We start from the raw sequence: 19,051 nt of genomic DNA, 5'->3' as shown, positions 1-19,051 counted from the left end.
TTATGCACAATTTAAAGATTTTCCCATTCACACCCACTTTGAACCTAAACTCTAGAATTCCTAAATCTTAAGCTCCAATGCCACTTTTGTCACGCCCAGAACTTGTCATCTAGATTGACCACATGACATGGCCGCGTGAACCCTATAGCGGTGCCCTAAAGTTCATACAAGGCCTAGATGAACAATTTTCTAATGAACTCCATAAATTAAAATTAACAGATTATAGCTAAAAGGATCCACCTACTAACTCCATCATGATCAAATAATTCAAATATTCAAATACAAAATTTTAACTGTCCATTGACATCAGAATATAAACTAGCTAACTAGCTTGGGCTGATCAAGCAAGAGTGCCAGATACTCTGGTTGGTCTGATCAAAACGAATATCATCTAATCATGGTTGAACTAGAGTGCAGATGATTCAATAAAAATTGGGGGTGACCAAATGCAACAATGTACGACAAAGGCCAAGGTGGAGGTTGTAACACCGGTCGACGACCATGGATCAAAATTCTTCACCAAGGTAGATTCAAAGTCACCGTGAGGAGTCCTTATCGAATCCAACAATCCTAGAGAAAAAGTAGACAGATAAAGTCCAGATAAAGAGAGAGAAACAAGAGAGAGAAAGGAGAGAGAAGGAGAGAATAAACTTTTTTCTTTATCTAACTAATGAAGAGAAAGAGAGTGTGGCTGCTGGTGGGGTACTGGAGGTTAGGAGATTCACGGCTGGCTAACTGGTGATCGGCGGCCAGTGGCAACAAGTCATCAGTGATGCAAAACCCACCCAGAAAAAGGGGTTTCAATCTCTTAAACCAAGGAACCAAGGAATCCTGATGGCAATTAGTTCCGGTCTAAGCATTGGTGGCGGCTGTGTTCATAGAGGAAGATCGAAGGAATTTGACAACGTGCTTCGATTGGGGCTTGGGTTCTCTAATGGTGGAAGGGAGAGAGGTGGAGAGGCTCTAAATAAGGTTGAAGCGGAGGCCGAAGAACTTCTCATTGTCGGAGTTTGAGGAGGAGATAGAGTCTGCTTTCGTCTTCTCTTCGAACTTCTACTTCTTCTTTTGTCTGGGCTACTCTTGGATCTAGGCTGGCTAAATGGTCTAGTTCCAGTTCCTTATCAGGCTCAATATACTTGTTTTGAATTATAAAGCTCGACGACAAGGTCGAAGAGGTGGACATGGAATTATATGGTGGTATGGTGGAGGAGCCACTTGTCATGGTTATATCTGACGGAAGGATCACGATTGTATCCTTGCGCGACGGAAGGATCCGCCTTCCTTGGCGGCCATCCACCATTGGTTCATGCACGCCTCTAAAAGTGCTACGAAGTCCTTCATTCGTCTACCATCATAGATCTCAAAGTGAGTAATGGATGATCCAATGGTCAATAGTGCAAAGGTAGATTTATCCTGCTTTACTTTTCCTCGAAGGATATGGCTATGATCAAAGTCCTTCTATAGAGGGTCATCTCGATGGAGACTAGCTGGATGTCACTAGGACTTTTGAATTTAAATTAGATAAGATAGTTGGGCTGGTACTTATTTAGGCTAGCTAGGGTTGTTGGGGCGATGGGATTTGTCGGGCTGGGGCTACTCAATATTGCACGGACTAGCTGGGCTTGTTAGTTCTCCAGTATTTATTTTTTTTATTTTCTTTTTTTGTTGTACTTTTTCTTTCTTTTAATGAATTTGGGTGATCTTCCGGACATCCTTTCATTTTTTTTCGAAAACCCTAATAAGCTATTAGCGGCATTCTAATACTAATTGTTGGATTTTTCATTTCCTTCATCAATCAGACAGCTGAAAGGGTTTAATTTAATTTCCAATCATTTGTTTATTTGCTATTTTATATTTAACTTTTTATGTCTAGTCTCCATTCCTGGTTTTTTTTTTTTGTGCTTTAGTTGTTTCTATTAAGCCTAATAATCCTATATCTTTTGTTGTCAATACAACCGTTATAATCTTAGTAAGGGCAATTGTTATGGCAAGAAATGATCAGAGTGATATGATACAACTCATCCTCCATGTGGTGACTCAGGCACCCAAAGAAATTCTTGAAGGTGAGTCAATTTGGGAGGTTTCCAATCTTGGCCTCGTAGATCCATGAAGACAGTTCATGTCAGTATCTAGGAATTGGGGCAACACGTTCATCATGAAGGGGGGCCAACATCACAGTAGTGGGGTCGTCGCGTTGGTCAGTCGCCTCCCACACCAATAACGTCCCTTTTGCTCCTTGGTGTTGGCCTTGGGATGTTGTGCCGCCTTGACCGATGATAGATAACGCCGGGCTAATGTGGAAATTTGGCACTTTTGATTCCTTCTAACTCTAAGCTTGACTTGGCTAAGAATGGAGGATGATTTTCTTTTCGGAACCTTTGGCAAATAAGGCCAATTGTGGACTACTCAAATAGATACTTAAGGCAACAAGTGGCTGCTTTGATTCCAATTGAAGAAAGAAAATACAATGACTCTAAGGAGGGATTGATGTCCCAACCTTAGCCTAATTTAAGGAGGGTTGATTTACCCTACCTTAGCCCAAGTGCCTAAGGACTGAAATCAGGCACTATGCCTACCCAAGCCTTGCAGCCAAACACACTCTATGGTGGCTAAAAAATATTCCAAAAGTCCCCCAACACTCCTCCCTTAGGCCTTTATATAGGCCTTTACAATTCATGAAAGGGTGCCATGTGTTTCTGCAGTTCTAACTCCTTCATGGCTGGATAACTTGATGGCAACTGCTGCAAACCTTGCATTGGTGTTGGCTGATGAGATGGTATGGTTGTTGTCCAGTTGCTGAGTGGTTTGACCAGTTGTTCCTTACGGTTTGCTGGTTGTGGTGCTGCAGCAGGCCCTTTGGGTGGTTCCGTGAGGTTGGCTGGTTGTGGCGCTGCTGTTGGCTGTGGCCTTGGCAGTTGGCTGGCGCTGCAGTTGCTGTGGCCATGCGGTTTGGCTGTGGCCTGCAGTTGGCTGCTTTCGGTTTGGCTATGGCATGGCGCTGCAGTTGGTTGTGGCCCTGCGGTTGGCTGCAGCATGCAGTTGGTTGTGGCCCTGCGGTTTGGCCATGGTTCTGCAGTTGGCTGTGGCATGGCGTTCTGGCCTGGCCCTTGGCACATGCAATCTAGTGGTCCGCGCGTGGGCATGGGCAGGCCAGGGGCCGCCTGCTATCTCCTGCGGTTCTTGGTTGGTTGGCTTGGTCTGGCCACTGTGCTGATGGTCTTGGGCGCCCTTGCGTCCGCGGGACCTGACTTGGGCGCGCAAGGATAGCCGCGCCCCGCGTGCGGACATGGGTCGTGCGCGCGGGGCCGCTTGCCAGCGCCCGTGTCCTGCGTGCACGTGTGCTAGCCCAGGCCTAAGGCGCCCGGGCCTGAGGCGCGCAGGCCACACGCGCGCGGGGCTGCTGGCAATGCTCCCTCTTCGCGCACACGCATTCTGCCGGCCTCGCGCCTACTCCTTGTGTGTCCGTGCAGTCTGGCCGCGCGCCTGCTCCTTGCGCACGTGCGCGCCAGCCAAGGCCTGAATGACCAAGGTTGCGCACGCCGCGCAGTATCCAGTGGTGCCCGAGTGGGTCGGTCGCCTATTGCGCAAGGCTGAGGCCGCGCGCGCAGGGCCAACGCGTGCTGTGCCCAGTGCTAAGAGAAACAAGTTATCCTCGTCAGGCGTAACATGAGGTTCGGCTTGGCGTGGCAATAATGAAAAATGGCTGACCTCCAAAGTCATCAAGTGGGCATTTGGGGAGGTTGGGCTTGGCTTGGCCTCCGCCTTAGTTTCTTGTCGTTGCTTGTCCTCCTTGGTTTGGCCACCTTCAAGGGTCAAAGTTGAGGGAACCTCACCACAGAGTTTGCTCTCACCATGTTGCCATCGTTGCGCTGGTCAGCGATGGCGAGCTAAATCCACTCATTTGTTTTGCTTGGATGTTTCTTAAGTCGGTCCAATTTTCCTTGACGCCAGGCGCAAACTTTTCCTGGATCAGCCCTGGCTTTTTGTTTGGGTCCACCCCAAGGGGGGATGGACCTGGCCAGCCGTTTAACGTCACATGTCGGGCCAAACAGTCCCTACTTGCTTTCTTGCTCGTCCTGGTTCATGGCAACCACTCCGGAAAAGGAACTACGAGAAATCAACTGAGGCATTATTTCGCAGCTACAACATGGAGGTTAGATTCAAGGACGGCAATAGTTCTATGCTAGTCGAAATTGTGATATGTTTGATCTCATCAAAATTCCTCATTTTCTCCTCCTATGCAGCAAACATATTCCCATCACTTTGTGACATCACACGGATGCGAAGTGGCCAATAAGATCCTTGTAGAAAACAGGAGAAAGTAACATAATAACAAAATTTAGATAATAATTATAGGTGAAGGTTTCCTGGTCCAGTACACGATGCTTTCAAGTTACATATAGAGCCATGGCTGACATAATAGCTTCATGAACTGCGTCTCCGATTACGTTGGATTGCAGATTAATTAACTCAGCGTTTTCGATTCTTGACTGAGTCTCCAGCTCAAGATCGTCAAATCTCAAGCAGTGCTTGATTACGGAATTAATCTATGGGTGGCTGCTTTGTCATGGTCTATGCTTGTGCCAGGAGGCTAGGGACCGACAAGAGACTAGTTGATAAACTAACTACGGGAATCGGAATCATGCTGAAGATAGCCTTGGAGACCCATCTCTTGTAGTTTCTTTCTTGCTCACGACAAGGATCATTGGATTTTATGTTACCGACCAAAGCCGGCATCCTTTTTTTTAGTCTTTCCCGATTGATGGGAAAGGGCAATGGATCCATTACCTGGGAACCATAGTGTTGACCTTAGCCTCCGTAACATACTGTATCTCTATATTTTATTGCTAGGAGAAATCCTAAATGAGTTGCATCATCCCTTGCATCCCCCACTTGCCTTCTTGTTATCTGCTCGTTGAATCCAATAATTGTTGACCTTAGCCTCCGTCGACAAGCAGAATAGGTCAACAATGGCAGCCACGTTCACATTTTTTTGACTTGTGTATTCATCACGGCTACTCTCTCAATGCACATGCAATTTTTCTGTCACATTATTAATGTAACTGATGTGACCTGATCAAACTATTTAAGTTTTTCAAAGATATCATGTACAATATGGCATCAACAGGGTTTAAACATTGGACTTTTCTAAAAGTTTAGAATAGTTAGTAATACCAATCAGTTGAACCAGCCCCATCGACCGACAAAGATGTAATCTTAAAACTAGAACCCCGCCGCCGGAACTTTTTTCTTGACACACGAAAATAAACCATTTCGCTCTCGAAAATCAAATCTGGAGAAAATTCTGCAGATAGACTTAGGCTAAGCCAGGCCTTTTCCACTTGACTTGCATAAATATTCTTTGCAATTTTGCACATATTTTATTTTCTGATTTCCACTTATCTGTATATAGTTGTTGGTGTGTTCCTCCTCATATGGGACCTATATTATTAAAAAAAAATAAATAAAGAAAAGCAAAATGTTAAGGATGAAACCCCCATGGCTTGGAAGAAAAGTGTTGTTTTGTAGAATCATCGGATGGTCGTTTTTATCCAGATTTGACTAAAATTTTATATATTGTTTCCAGCATTGAAAACTACTACTACAAAAAAACAAAGCCTTTTTCAGTGCTTTTTTAGAGCTATAATAAATCTTATTTACTTATATAAAAAAATGTATACTCCCAGCAGAGCACGCGTGGGATTTTTTATTGGTGTGATTCAAATCTTCAAAAAGATGTCATAACTACTGCAAATTAACTTTTACGTGAGAAACTATATATCAATTGGCACCCATATGATAATTTACGATTCTCATATATTTTGATCAAGGTACGTTTATCAGTAGAGCTAGTGTCATTCGTGACATTGCAGGGAACAAGATAATTTATTGCTCGAAAGAAATAGCAGGATCAAAACACATTACAACCATAGGGAATAAACTGTTACATAAGTCCTAGTTCCATGCATCTGATTACACATCAATATGAACGCATTTTCTTCATAGCAGCGCGTCCTTGACCAACCTGTCGAAATTCTGAAAAGAAGAACCACCTGGTTGCGTTGCTCTGATTGCACTCTCCTTCCACTCCACCGCCCTCCTCCTCATCTCCTTTCCCTTCTCCCCTTCCATCAGTTCCCTCACCAACCTCTCCACCTCTTCTCTCTTTACGTTGCTGTCAATCTCCATCCCGATGCCCCACTCCGTGCAGGCATACCTACAATTAGTCTGCTGCTCGGCAAAGAATGGCCAACTTATCGTCGGCACTCCACCGCATATGCTCTCCAACGTCGAATTCCATCCGCTATGAGTCAGGAACCCTCCGATGGAGGGGTGCGATAGCACCGCCTCCTGCGGGCACCAGCTCGCCAGCAGACCCCTCTCCTTGGTCTCGCTCAAGAACTCTTGTGGAAGCACAGCTGAGTCACCTTTCACAAGGTCAGGCCTGATCACCCAAAAGAAATCATGCTTGCTGTTAGCCAGCCCCCACGCGAACTCGATCAGCTGCTCGTTCGTCATCACCGTAATGCTTCCGTAGTTCACGTACACGACCGACCCGGGCTCTCTCCCTTGGAGCCACTCCAAGCAAGCTGGGTCCTCCTTCCACAGGTTCGAGCTTATCGACGTTAATGGGCTCGTGGTGATTTGGCGAGAGAGCAAGGATAAAGGGCCTATGGTATAGATCGGAGGGAGCATCGATGCCATCGCATCCAATACAGGACGTTCGAGTTCGTCGAAGGTGTTTAATATGATCGCCGACGCCATGGATGATCTCTGGGCCGCACGGTTACAGAAATGGAACATGATGTCCTTGGAGTCTACCGTACGAAGAAAGGTTGGCAAGTCCCTTAGCCGGACATTCTTCATCCCCGATATCCAATCGATGGGGGTCTCGAGATATCCGTTAGTGAGATCACTGGCATCTGCGCACCAATTAAGAGAGGAGAACTGTAAATATTGATGACTCGATATTGTGGTTGTATCTATTGATTTAACCTGGCTAGGAAAGTTATCTAGCAACCTTTGAGAGGAAAGATGCCTCTTTCAATGAGATGCTGGTAGTGGAGGTAGCCCATGACGCCGCATGCACTAGGGGTCCAGAACAAGACCTCGGGGATTCGGAGCTCCTTGGCAACATCGAGTGTGAAGCTCATGACCCCGTCGGAAACTATGCATGACACCGTGGGTGTAGGAGAGGAAGGGTCATTGAGCTCCGTGATGAGGTCACGGAAGGGGGCAATGCAATATTTTGGGATGGAATCGCAGAGGGAGGGGACGTCCTGGGTGGCATCCTCGTCGCTAGGAGGGAGGCCGTCCGGGATGGACTCGAAGCGGAATTCCGGGAGGCTGTCGAGGGAGGAGATGGCTCCGGACCTGAGGAGGCGGTTTTGGTTGAAGTGGGTGTTGACAAAGGTGATGTAGAAGCCACGGGAATGGAGGAGCTTGGCTAGCTTTAGCATAGGGGTTACGTGGCCTTGGGCTGGGATGGGGATGAGCACTGCATGAGGCCTCTCTGGAACTGTGGAAGCCATTTTTCCGCTCTCCCTCTCTCTCTCCCCGTGCGCGCGCGTAGAAGGCGGTTTTTTCCTTATTTTGGTTGAAGAACGTAAAGGACTTGGCTGTTTATTTGGTAGATGTAAAGGGCTTGGTTGCCGAGCTTTATATGGCCATTAGGAAGGAGTGTCAGCGTCACCTCTTTTGGAGGGTTACCAGCGAGCGACAATTTAAATTGATCACAACCTGTCCATAAGAAAATATCAGAAAGATATCGTGAGGAAAAGTATGAAACGTACCGAGGACGGGTTTGACGAAAAGTTGGCATGATCTTACGTCTGGATTCCAGCCCTGGGGTCGGGTTGCAGTGCGTGTATGGTTAGAAACATTTACAGAAAAATAAATAGAAGGGCCAACTGGATTGCCTACTTTTATGTAGTTCAGCATTCGGCCGAATTTCTATGGATTGATTTGTTGTTCATTCCGAATCTGTTTTGAATATTTTATTTTCTATTTTTTAGGATATATTAATATTAGGTATGGATGATCGATCTATTCTATATACATATAATTTTTTTTTTGCACGCCAAACCATGACCGTCGGATTGAGATTAGGACGTGCTTGATAACCATGCGGAGATGGAGAAGTTTCGTTAGTTTGGACTCGAGGCCTCCCTTCGCCATATTGGAAAATTATTTTCACGTACGTCTATCTTTTTCCTGAGCAAGATAAAGAGAGCAAGATAGAGGGAGAGAGAGAGAAGCTATGCTCCTCTCCCTCTATTGACATGCTCCTCAGGCCAGCTACTGTCCCGAGCTCTCCTCAATCCTCTCCATAGATTGTATATTGTTTTTTTTTATCATCAATAAAAGTAAAGAGGATTAAGCTTTATTTTTGCAATTCTTCCATCTTCTTCAAATTTTTTTTTGGGGAAGATTGAGTTGAGCGAATTGAGAAAAATCTTCCTACTTTCTAATTGGATTACATATATAGCATGCACTATCCATCTCTTGACGGTGCCCATCGTAGGCTGTACAACCGTCAAACATAGCGGGTCCATGAGTATGTATCGTATCATACACAATACCTATCTTGTAATGATTGCCACCGAGGGCTATATAGCCTTATGGTGCAGCTCGCACACAGCAGAAAATCCTAGTTGAAGATACGACTTTTGGGCACCTATTAGTGGAAGTATTTTAGACCCAGCAAATGTTAGCTAGAAAGCAATGTACTCAATAATAGAGAAGTACCTAACACCTCTCCATTTATGGCCATCCATAGATATCAACAGAATATTGGAAACATGTTTCTCATTAGAGTTTCTTTCCATTAACCATTAGGTAGTAACAACTAGTTGTTTCTTGTGTAGATCAATATCCTTAGCATCCAAAGGACAGGCCATTCTAGAAGCTAGCTTGAAAACCAAGGATCTTTCCACACACATATGGAGCTTCCATCACCAATCGTCCATCCGAATGACCCAATCAATCCTTTGCTACTTTTATACACAACCTTCCAACAAGTCGAACTTCTTAGAGGAAGATTTTAGATGGTCCAGTCATTATGAAAATTATATTTCGACATTATAAGTCCACTCCAAACGTTGTGGGGCATGGAAGTTAGAGAACCCAAGACCATCTTAAGTCTATTAGCTAATGATCTTACTATCGGTTTATAAATAGTATTACATAATCTATATGTTAGAATGCTTCGGCTTGGTAGGGTTCGAAAACCTAGACCACATGATTTGCCTCCCAAGCATCAAGCATGTGAGTGAATAGAGAAGAAATGACATACAACTTTATACACATCCTGTTTTCCAATAGACCATGAACATTTGTCCAATCTCAATGACTCTAGTTCTATCTCAATCTTTGTGAGAACCTGTGCGGTCCTGTGTTTAGTTTTATATTAATTATTCGCCGAGGAGATTTTGGGTACTTATAGAGAACTAAGAAACCAAAAAAAAAACTTTCGGCTAGTCTTTTTGGGTGAAGTGCTGGGTAGTTATAATCTCATCCATACTGACTTCCCTACATGGATAGTATTGTCCATGAGCTGAGAGCATGGTTGTGTTAGATCCTAGGAGGAAGTCCACCTTTTGTTTCAAAAAATGCAGAAAGGCAACAACAATAGAATCCTCCTTCTTCACTACTCTTTGAGTTCATAACCTGCAAAATTATGTTCCTCCTCCTCCTAAAAACAATTGATTGGGCATAGAACCTAATATTGCCATCTCCATTTTGTAGCCATTGAGGTCTTGATTTTTGTAGCCACAAAGTTTCTTTCATTCTTAGCAATTTTGTGACATTCACTAGGGTGGCGCCTAAGTATCTGTAATTCATCCTCTCCAATTCCCTGCTTTGCGTCAATTTGCCATGTTTGCTCTCTGAATATTGCCGATTATCTTTTCGTAGTTGCAAGAACAACACTAGAAGCACTCTGAATTCTCTCTTTTGTAACTTCTTTTGTTCCTTTCTTAGCAGTTGTCTTATTCTACGAGGAAGCCATACTTCTTATTAATCCTTTCAGTCTTCTTTGTCGTTTGGCTCAACCAATAAAAGATGTGTTGTGGGAATAAGGAGTCTCGGACTTAGTCCCACATCGACTAGATAGCGGAGAGGTCTGTTCCTTAAATAGAGGGGGGCAACCCCTTTCTCTTCAGAGGTGCCTTTTAAAGAGCAAAACCATGAGGAAGGCTTCGACTTGCTCTAAAGCGGACAATACCTCTGAAGAGAAGCAGTCGCCTCCGTTGTCTGAGACTGGTGGGGACGAGGTCGGAAGGCGGCAGATCCTCCCGTAGCGCTGGACGCGCGGGCCAGAGGCCGACCTCACCTTGACCTCAACAATGGTGCTTTCGTTGAGAGCTCTTGACCCCGGCACAGACCCCTCCGCTGGGGGGGCTATGTTGTGGGAATAAGGGATCTCGGACTTAGTCCCACATCGACTAGATAGCGGAGAGGTCTGTTAAGAAAAATCTCTAGGGGTGTTCGACTTTTGAGAGAAGTTCTCAAAGTGAAAAGTATGGCGGAACCCCTTATCCAATCATTTGAAATCAAAGAGCACGAGGTGCTTTTATGGCATGAAAGATTCATGTTATTCTAAGTAGTCAAGAAATTATTTGATGGACCAGATCTAGTGGGCCAGTCCAAATCCCGAGGCATGTATGCAGCTGATTATATAATGAATTCTTTCTATGTTTTGATCTTGAATAGTTTATATACAAGGAGGGTAATGTGGCGAGCGACTATTGGATAGGTCCACTGGACCTAGTCCTATAAGCCCATGCGTAATAGTTTGGGAACGAGGGGATGTCAACAAAGAATTACCTCCGAAGAGTTCTTCTGGCTGGATCAACGGCGAAATCCTCGAGATCCTCTGCAGTAATAAACTCAAAACCACTCTCTAAATGAGGGATTCCAAAGATAAATCCTAGAGGAAAGGGAAGAGCCCCTTTTATAGATGAAATTCAAGGCTTAATCATGGAAGGATCGTCTCCTTAGTCTCCTCCTTCCGACGGGATTGGAGGAGGAAGTCGGACTCTAAATAGGCGTCCTCTTCTCCCTCTTCCGTCTGCAGGCCACATGAGCCATTACCCATGCTAGGCTTGCGGCCCAAATTATGTGCGGCTGGTCAATGGACTGAGCCCTCACATTCTTGCCTCCTTTAAATAATTTAATCTGTGAAATTAATATATCTCAAGTTTCAAAAAGCTGTGGATGCTAAACCTTCATCTTTTCTTTGAGCTCTCAAGTGGCCTCTCTTTCCGAATGATCGTTTTAATAAAAAGAATTTGATACCGTAATACCTGATCCTTTCTGCCCACAATTCGTATCGGAAACTCCTCATAAGTCAAACCCTCATGAAGATCAACGGCTCATTATGCAACTATATGACTTGGGTATAGAACATATTTCTTCAACATTAACACATCGAATATGTTGTGCACACTAGATAAAGCCGGTGGCAAAGCCATTCGATATGCCACCTCTCTAACATTGTCCAGAATATCAAAAAGAATTAACATACCTAGGGCTCAATTTGCCACGAACCCCAAATCTCATCACACCTTTAGTCGGTGAACTCTCAGAAAAATATGATCTCCAATTAAAATTTTAGTTCTCCCTTTTTATTATCAGCATAACTCTTTTGTCTCCTCTGAGCTATGCGGAGTCATTCTTTGATCACTTGAATCTTGACCATAGTCTATTGCACTATCTCTAAGCCTAATAATTTTCTCTCGCCAACATCATCCCAATAAATAGGAGATCGACATTTCCAGCCATGCAATATCTCAAAAGGAGCTATTTGTATGCTTGCTTGATAACTATTATCGCACACAAACTCTACTAGCGACAAGTGACTATCTTATGCACCTTCTAAATTCATGACACAGGCTCTCGTCTACATCTTCCGAACAAATAAGAGATCGGCACTTTCAGCCATATAACATCTCAAAAGGAGCCATTTGTATACTTGCTTGATAACTATTATTGTAGGCAAATTCTACTAGTGACAAGTGACTATCCCATGCACCTCTTAAATCCATAACATACGCTCTTAGTCTATCTTCTAAAATTTGGATGGTCCTTTCTGACTGCCTATCAGTTTTGGGGTGGAAGGTTGTGTTGATGCTCAATTTGGTTCGAAGGCCTTTTTGAAAACTTAACTTTGAAACAAATCTATTCTCTCTATTTGACAAAATGGTAATTGGAGCTCCATGCAACCTTACAATCTGCTTTATATATAAACCCGCTAATCTTTCTAAGGAGAAACCAAATTTGAACAGTAAGGAGCGTGCTGACTTAGTTAGCCGATGAACAATCACCCATACTGCATCATTATTCTGTGAGATTTTTATCAAGCTAGTCACAAATTCTATAGTGATATGCTCCCACTTTCTTTGTGTTGCCCAGTAGATACAACCCAAGAGGGGGGTGAATTGGGTGTTTTAAAAACTTTTTGTCTGATTAAAAGAAAACACACAAGTGTATGTGCAAAAGTGAAACTAAAGTTGTAACCACAGTCAATCGCAAACACAAAAGTTTATAGTGGTTCGGAGCTTCCACTGCTCCTACATCCACTCCCCAAACACCTTTGGGAATTTTCACTATAATCAGCGATTACAGTCCGGTAGTTTTGCGAGTGCACTACCCAACTCGTTGTTTTACACCGGGCTAACAACGAACCCTACAATCCGGTAGTTTTTCGAGTGAACTACCCAACTCGTTGTTTTACCCCGGGCTAACAACGAACCCTACAATCCGATAGTTTTTCGAGTGAACTACCCAACTCGTTGTTTTACCCCGGGCTAACAACGAACCCTACAATCCCCCAATTTTAACTTAGGCTTGGGACGCCTATCCCTTGTTCCAAGTCCCTTGACTGAAACAAGCTCAATATTCAAACGTTTTACAAAGATTTAAAAGCTCTTATGAAAGCAAATATAGCAATGAGAAACAATAAAATTGGAAGAACCCTTTTTGCCGTTGGAAGCGTGGATGATGGTGGTTCTTCCGATGTGGATCACGTTGGCTTGAATGCGAGCTTTGATTGCCAAGTGGGAGTAAGTAGATGAGCACGAAATCAGATGGAAAAGCTTGAATGCACTTGATTTCTCCTCTTGAAAGCACTAACTCCCTTGAACCTCTTTCTCTTTCTTCTCTCTTGAATGATCTTGTGTTTGGTTGGTGAGAAGTTGTTGGAAGGCACTTAGGAGCTCCCTTTTATAGCCCAAAAAGCAATAGATCCGTTAGACACAAAAATATAGCCGTTTGAAATTCAAACAAACCTGCAAAAGTGTGTCAGTCGCGTCCCAGGCACTCCGGAGACGTCTCCGCTTCAACGCGAGACGTCTCGGCTGTATAAAATTTCTTTTGACGTTGTTTGGAGTCGACTCGGCGCTTTACGGGGATGTCTCGAGATGTTTGCGCTTTTTGCATGGGGACGACTCCGCGACGTCGGGGACGACTTCGCAGTTTTATCACCGAAAAACAAGTCCTCTGGAATCCCCTGAGAGAGTCGACTCCGCGCTTTCTGGGGACGTCTCGGAAAGTTTGCAGTTTTTATGCGTGGGGACGACTCCGCGTCCTTCGAAGACGACTCGGGCGCATCCCTTGAAATCGGTCTTTCTGCCGCTTCTGAGAGAGTCGACTCCGCAGAGTCAGGAGTCGACTCCAACCCTGCGAGACGCCTCGCCAGGTGCCGGGGACGTCTCCAGACGTGCCAATTCTTCCTGTTCGTGCCAGAGACGTCTCTGTGACAAACCGGAGACGTCTCGGCTGTCCCTGATCTGTTTTCTTCATCTCAAAAATTCTTCAATAAATTATTGAAAAATATGGGAACTTGCCTAGACATTTCTTAACAATATTCTTAATTAAACACCTAAAATTCTCAAATAAATTATTAAGATAAAGGGAATTATACTCTAGTGTTTTGTGTTCATCAAAATCCATTAGGGGGTCAACAATCTCCCCCTTTTTGATGATGACAAAACACTGAGTATATGCAAAATTCGAAATTTAAACATATACACAGTATTTGATCAGATGTACAAGTATTGTGTTTTGGTTAGAGCTAGATACAGTGTGCATAATTCAAAATAGTCAACTTTCAGTTCTATCCTTATGCATAAGTATTGATCTTAGTAGCTCTTGAGCAATTTTAGCATATCAACTGAATTTGAATCAAGTTAAGATGTAAATTAATGAAATATTGATGCTAACAACAATTAAAAACCAAATACTTTTGACTCCCCCTTTCTTTTTCAGAAGGACAATTGTCTTAAAGCCAATATTCTTCAATTTTATCTTTTCATTTTGTTGATTCTAATTAAAATTTCAAGTATGAGTTTAAATTTTGCATTTTGCATTTCATATTGGTTCTACTCCCCCTTTTTGACAAAACTTGGAGTAAATGCAACACATAAAGCATTATGAGCATATACTCAGATATTTCTCCCCCTTTTTGACAACATCAAAAAGATAGTGAAACATTAAGCACAAAGATAAGAATGCTCAAGGCAATAATGTTAGAAAAAGATAAATGAGCATAGATCAGAGCCATTTCGGATAATTTCAGAGCAAATTATGATGAGAGCACATCTAATGTGATTCCAAGGATAGTTTTCAACTCAAGTATAGATGGAATCTTTCTTAAGTTAATTCAAGAAGTACCATAAATGATATTCAAGGAAAGTACGAATGGAAATTTAACCTCTCTTCAATAATAAGTATGAAAGCTTGTTCATTTAAGATCTTTTGCCCAATATATTAAGTATTTTATCAACATGAGAGCAATTTAATTAATTTTCAGAGTATAAGATCAAAACTTATATACTTGAAAAACATATCATCATGTTGGATCATTAATTCTTAATGACTTCAAAGTTCTTTTATGCATAAGATATATTATCCAATTAACAAGCCTCAAGGTGTATCATAAAGATTTTCAGATTTAAATTTCAGATGATACATATTGGAGAGTATTAGGATCACTTTTCATTTAGTATTCTTTCTCTCTCCTTTAGTTATGGATTTATGCGATTAAGTTCCATAAGATCTCTCCTTCTGAGATTTTCTTTCTCCCCCTCAATTGATCATTCCATTTAAGTGTTTAGAATTTGAAGATAATGTTCAATAAAATTGTCAATCTCAAAACAAATATATTTTCTATAAGTTTCAGCTTATTTTCATAAGACTCAATGTTTGAGATAAGACAACCTTTATAGAACTCATCTCAAGGTATAAACTTATTATATAATTAAAGCAAGTCTTGCAATATAAGGAGGTTCATCAAAATCAATCCATAAAAATCAAGGTATGAGATACTGAATATCTAAAGCTCCCCCTCAAAAAATGCATTCTTCTTTAATCATTCTTTTCTATTGTTGAATTTCAGATTTTAGTGATAAACGTGAATAAAACTGAGATTCTATAATATCGAGAATGTAGAGTAATCTAGTGTTATTCAAAATTTTGTAGCAATTACTCTTTCTAATCCTTCAAGAACAAGTTATGCTTTCTCTTAATCTTAGAGAAAATGTATAGAAATATTAATCAGAAAATGATTCATTGGAAGCTCAGTTTCTTTCAAAAGCATTTACATTTTCTTTCTTTTAGAATCATTTGAGTGAGCTGAAATATTTCTAGCTTTAAGATCATTCACTCTATATATATTCTGATGGAAGTCTTTAAGAGTGTAGGAGAGAAAAACATATAGATGATCATTGAGATATATATATTTATAGAACTCAAATTCTTAATCATAGTTTTTCAGCAATGTATACATGAAGCACAATAAATCTTTTAATATCAAAATAAAATCATATATTTAAATTTTTTTTTTTTTGTTTGCAATCAAGATCATTGAAAGATACATCATTTGGACCAATATTAGTACACTTTAAAGATAAGAAATGATATGTTTCAGATGCGTATCGGGGCAAACAATCAAGGCATCAGAATTTCTCTATTTTTCTTAAACTGTAGTTTTTATATAGAAATCATATTGAGTTTAAGCTTTTATACAAAATCAGATTCTGAATTTCATAAAAATTTTCAATAGAGGCTTTCAAAATCATAATTTGAGATATGTATCTTCCACATTGTAGCTCATCTTAAATCATTATTATTGAAAACACATATTTCAAACATATAAGAGCATATTCAGAATATTTGTATTTATGTTGAGTTTTGGTATGAATTAGAACATTATATACCAAGGTTAGGCAAGTTGAAAGATAAAACAAAATCAATTCATTTTGCCTAATTAGAGATATACTTCTCTTCTCCTTTTTACAAATTTATTCAACTTTCAGATTTTGACGATGATTGTGTATGACAAATCTGGAATTTCTTTTCAATATTACCAAACAAAAATTTTATGTAGTATTCCAAACATTCAATCAAATTGTCCAAGCATGGAGCATTACAAAATATTGAGAATCCATAATTCAGAACATCATGCCACATGCAAAATATATCATGTGTTAAGTCATGCATTAAAATATTAAGAAAAAGCATGTCAAGGATCAAAATCAATTCTTTTCAAATAAACTCCCCCTATTTAAATATAATTTTACACTGATTTCATCCTTAAAATGTGTTTTCAAGTGATTAAAAATTTGACTTGATTTTTCTTATATACTTTCATTTACTTTGTCTTTCATTTTTACTTTCTTATGCTCTATACTCTATTTGCTCCCTATCCGGTGGAGTTGGAAGGGGCACGAGGTACTACCACTAGCCTCCCTCTTATGCCGTCCCTAATATACCCTACACCGAATAGTTGGGTCAAATAGTGCCGGGTACTACCACTAGCCTCTCCATTGGCACCATCCCTATGATGAGCAATATAGAAAGGTTAAAATATTTACTTCAAATTCTCTCTATTTAAGTGTAATTCATTATGGATTTTATCCTTCCAAAAGAATACTCACACAAGTCTCACAAATGTGCCGAATATATTATGCTTGTTTAGTTTTTTTTCTTAAGATTGGAGTATTTGCCTTTACTTAGATTTTACTTCTCTTGAATAATGTCCAACTTCTTTTCTTTATCTCTCTCTCTTTTTATTATTCTCAAGTAATTTACATGAAAGAGCAGAATAAAGAAATAATCTTATGTATCATATAGATGTATATCATGCAAACAACATTTTTATTATGCTCAAGGATTCATAGCTTCTCACAAGTTATTTTAAATCAAAATTTTAAGCATAAACTTGTGTAATTCATGGTTATGATATAGGCAAAGATATATTTTAGTTTGGGCAAACCATGAACCAATTTCTAAAAGCATAAGTCAATCAATACATATATAGACATGATATCAAAAAATTAATAATTAAAGACTTTAATCATGCCATAGTAAGATTTAAGTTGATGACTTTGCTCAGCTAATTTACGAGAGAGGTATCTAAAATTAGCGAATCATTCTGCATTCTTCAAGTCAAATACCTACTAGATTTCTTATGTATAAACTTTTGGCTGAAGAAAGTCCTCTCTCTTGTTTGCATGCGAATGTTTGTCGTATCTTACATGGAGATATCCTTCAAGTTGAAATCTCTCATTTTCTTGCTCAAGGATCCTGCATTATTAGCAAAATTCTTTTCTTTCTAGAAGGAAAGTCATTAGTTTCTTCAAGATACAAAACATTCTTCCAATATATTTTTAACTAGATGACTCAATAGTTGAATATTGACAATAGTTGAATATTGAGTCACTTTACTCAAGAGATTGCCTAAATGTAAGCAAGCACATATCACTTGAATTAAAGAGATAGTTTCATTAACCAAGATGGTTCAAGGACAAGCATGTGAGGCAATAGAAAGATTTATCAAGTTCAAATCAATTTCTTATTTTCAAAAATAATTTAGTTTAGATTTTATTTGCTTAAGATAATTATCACTAAGACACGCTAGCTAAGTTTTAATCAACTTATCTTAAACAGTTGTTTCTATCAAAATTCAGATTATGATTTATTTGTTATCAATAAATTATGATTCATTAGAGTTAGATTGAGATCTTGCACATAATGAGCATACAATCTGGTCTACTAGCTGTATGATAAAATAAGTATTCTATCATGCTTCAATACAGCCTTTTAAAAACAATAGATCTACCTTGCTCATCCTTCTCTAATTCTACAAGATGAGGTCATAGAATACCTTCTTCATGCCAATCTTCTATAAGAGTTTTCTTGTGGACTAACTTTGGTCAATGAAGATCCTCTTTTTTGTTTCTCTTAATTTGGAGTTTGAGAGAAAATGTTAATTCATTCATCATACATATTTCAAACTCACCTTGCATGAGCTTAGTAAAATCTTCATATAAATTCTCGTTTGTAGAACCAAAGATGATGTCATCAATGTATACTTTGAGCAAATAAGATATCACAAATTCTTATTTTTGATGCATAGATTTATCACTATTACTTTCTATCAAAAAGTTACTCAAGCTTTTATGTCATGTATATTGGTGCACGTTCCAAATCACATATTGCTTTATCATATTTGTAATGAGTGTTTTCTACACATTCATTTGACAGACTATAAAGTTCATGAAGCAAGCAAATGATAATGGTGATCTTTACTTCTAATCATGCAAGAATTTCATCAAGATCTAATTCATCTTTTCTTGATTGAATCTTTTATTAGTCACCAATTTTTCTTCATTAAGTGCATTTCTGAAAACTCAATTTGGTTCTAATTATTAACAAGTTTTCAGATTTTATCGACAAGATTTCAAATTCTCTTTCTTTTAAAAATGATTTAGTTTAACTTGACCAATTCTAATCTTGTTCATTCATCTTAAGGTGTTTTAGTTTTAGATTGTTATATGTAAGAAAAAAGATTAACATATACATATATAATCTGATTTTAGTGACTTGATGAAAGATCATTAGTCTCATAAAATGAATTGATATTTCTACAACTAGGATCTTTTCATTGAATATTCTATATGCATTGCTTGATGAATGATACCCAAAGATAGAAGTATCTTTATCAGATTTGGCATTATTTTCATAAGAACATGTCCAGCATAACATGTAC

The 19,051-nt window shown here is 40.1% G+C and overlaps 1 protein-coding gene across 1 annotated transcript; it reads right to left on the bottom strand.

The window, feature by feature from the left end:
• Positions 1-5,858: 5,858 nt before the first annotated feature.
• LOC103706868 (7-deoxyloganetin glucosyltransferase-like) lies at positions 5,859-7,631 on the bottom strand. The gene is made up of 2 exons (XM_008791126.4): positions 7,022-7,631; positions 5,859-6,923 (listed from the first exon to the last, which is right to left on the bottom strand). The coding sequence occupies exons 1-2, from the start codon at positions 7,530-7,532 to the stop codon at positions 6,001-6,003; spliced, it is 1,434 nt and encodes a 477-aa protein (XP_008789348.2). The 5' UTR covers positions 7,533-7,631; the 3' UTR covers positions 5,859-6,000.
• Positions 7,632-19,051: the final 11,420 nt, after the last annotated feature.

The sequence above is a fragment of the Phoenix dactylifera genome, chromosome 8 (assembly GCF_009389715.1).
Source record: "Phoenix dactylifera cultivar Barhee BC4 chromosome 8, palm_55x_up_171113_PBpolish2nd_filt_p, whole genome shotgun sequence".
NCBI classification, from domain to species: Eukaryota; Viridiplantae; Streptophyta; class Magnoliopsida; order Arecales; family Arecaceae; genus Phoenix; species Phoenix dactylifera.
The sequence above is the reverse complement of the archived record's forward strand: the minus strand, read 5'-3'. Positions and strand labels throughout refer to the sequence as shown.